At 42.5% G+C, this 1,794-nt stretch overlaps 1 protein-coding gene across 1 annotated transcript; it reads left to right on the forward strand.

Annotated features, from left to right (window-relative positions):
* Positions 1–813: 813 nt before the first annotated feature.
* On the forward strand, positions 814–1,546 carry SARC_14486 (hypothetical protein; the record flags this gene model as incomplete). Its single annotated transcript, XM_014291380.1, has 2 exons — positions 814–906; positions 1,273–1,546. Coding segments are annotated over 2 exons (367 nt in total), but the record flags the coding sequence as incomplete, so codon positions are not given.
* Positions 1,547–1,794: the final 248 nt, after the last annotated feature.

Here is a 1,794-nt window from a genome sequence, read left to right on the forward strand (position 1 = left end):
GCTGACAAGTTCCGTTCAAGGCATCTTGTTGTTTTCTTTAGTGATGTAGTGGTGGAGGATGAGTCAGTGTACGGTACACCTGGGGAGTTGTGTAGGGGTTGTTATGTGTATGCCTTTGAGGATAATTAGAGGTTAATCCCGTAGATAGTAAGCTCATAAAACAATAATATGTCTTTAACTTGAATGCCTTGGCTTAGTATCTGCCATGGTTTGTGTGCGTAATTGAGCTTCCCATTACTATCCTAGTGATGTGAGAAGCTCTTTGAATAGCCCCAGAATGAGGGTGGTATTGGTATCTTTTCACATGCTTGACCCTGACTGCAAGTCTATGAGCAGAATATCCCATTGTTGTTAGTTTGTAACTGTTTGCACAAACTCGGTAGTGGAACCTCGATAGTCAAAGACCCTATGGTACATTACTACAGTGTGCATTTAAAAAAATTGAATATATGAATACCCATTTCGTTGGCTCAAAATGTCCCCAAAATAGAATGAAAAAAAAATACATATTGAACAATTGGACGACTATACCTGCCTACTTTCCACTGAAAATTCCCGTACTCACACACTATAACCAAGGCCAACATGTAGGCACAACTAAGAATTGTAGAATGAAATACAACCGGTGGTAGATTGTAGTTTATTCCTAGTCGCATATAAATGAAGGTGTGCGATTCCAAAGTACCGAACTTCTGACAGACAACGGTTACTAAGTTGCACAAATAAGGAAGGTTTTGGTACTTACCTACACCTTCTGGCCTTCGTTCATCATTTTCCTCCTGTCCCGGCACCTGTAACCACACTACTACACAGAATGGCTTCTCCGATATGACCAGCCTCACGCGGCTGGATGAGAAGACAGTGCTCAACAACCTGGAGAAACGCTTCAAGCGCGATATCACATATGTAAGTCTTGGGGTCTTGGGTTTCGTTTGCGCTATATATACCATCGTCCATGTGCCCTTTCGCCTCACTAGCCATACGGACAAGGAACGTATCTTATGTATACGATGGCTGTTATATGAATGGAGACTATGAAATTCAATTCGCAGCCAGGCAGTTATATTGATTGTTTCACGATAGTTCGGCATCCGCTATCGGGAAATATATACTGCTTGTACTGGGCTCTCGTGTGCAGGCGTGGTACTAAAGCTCGGTCCTGTACGTATGTGTGTATGACAATTCGGTGGATAATCCGCCACGTAGGTATTGAAATAAAACCTTAAAACCTAAACCCCTAACCCAAACCCTTAAAACATATCATCCGCACAGACATACATCGGCAGTGTGCTAGTGTCTATCAACCCATTCCAGGCCATTGACGGCCTCTACGACAACAAGGCACGCTTTCACGAGAAGAGTCTGGGCGATCAAGCCCCGCATGTGTACGCAATTGCCGAGAAGGCGTACGCGTCTATGCTAACCAGCGCACAGAACCAGTCGTTTGTGATCAGCGGCGAGAGTGGGGCGGGAAAAACGGAGACCATGAAGCAGATCCTGAACTACCTGTCTGAAGCTTCAACACGTGCACATGAGGGTGTAGAAGGTAGGTCGTTGTCTTTCTATATATCGTTGGCAACGGGATCTGAGAAAGTGGGCAAGGATTTGTGTGTGTGTGTGTGTTTGTGGTGTATGTGTTTGTTTGTCAATGAGGGCGTATGTGTATGTTATCGTGTATAATCTTAATGTATGTGTATGCAGTATTCTACTTGTATGTATATGCATATATATATATGTATGTGTATATGTATATGTATATAAATATATATATATATATGTACATATACATATTTA

This window comes from Sphaeroforma arctica, assembly GCF_001186125.1.
Source record: "Sphaeroforma arctica JP610 unplaced genomic scaffold supercont1.4687, whole genome shotgun sequence".
NCBI classification, from domain to species: domain Eukaryota; class Ichthyosporea; order Ichthyophonida; genus Sphaeroforma; species Sphaeroforma arctica.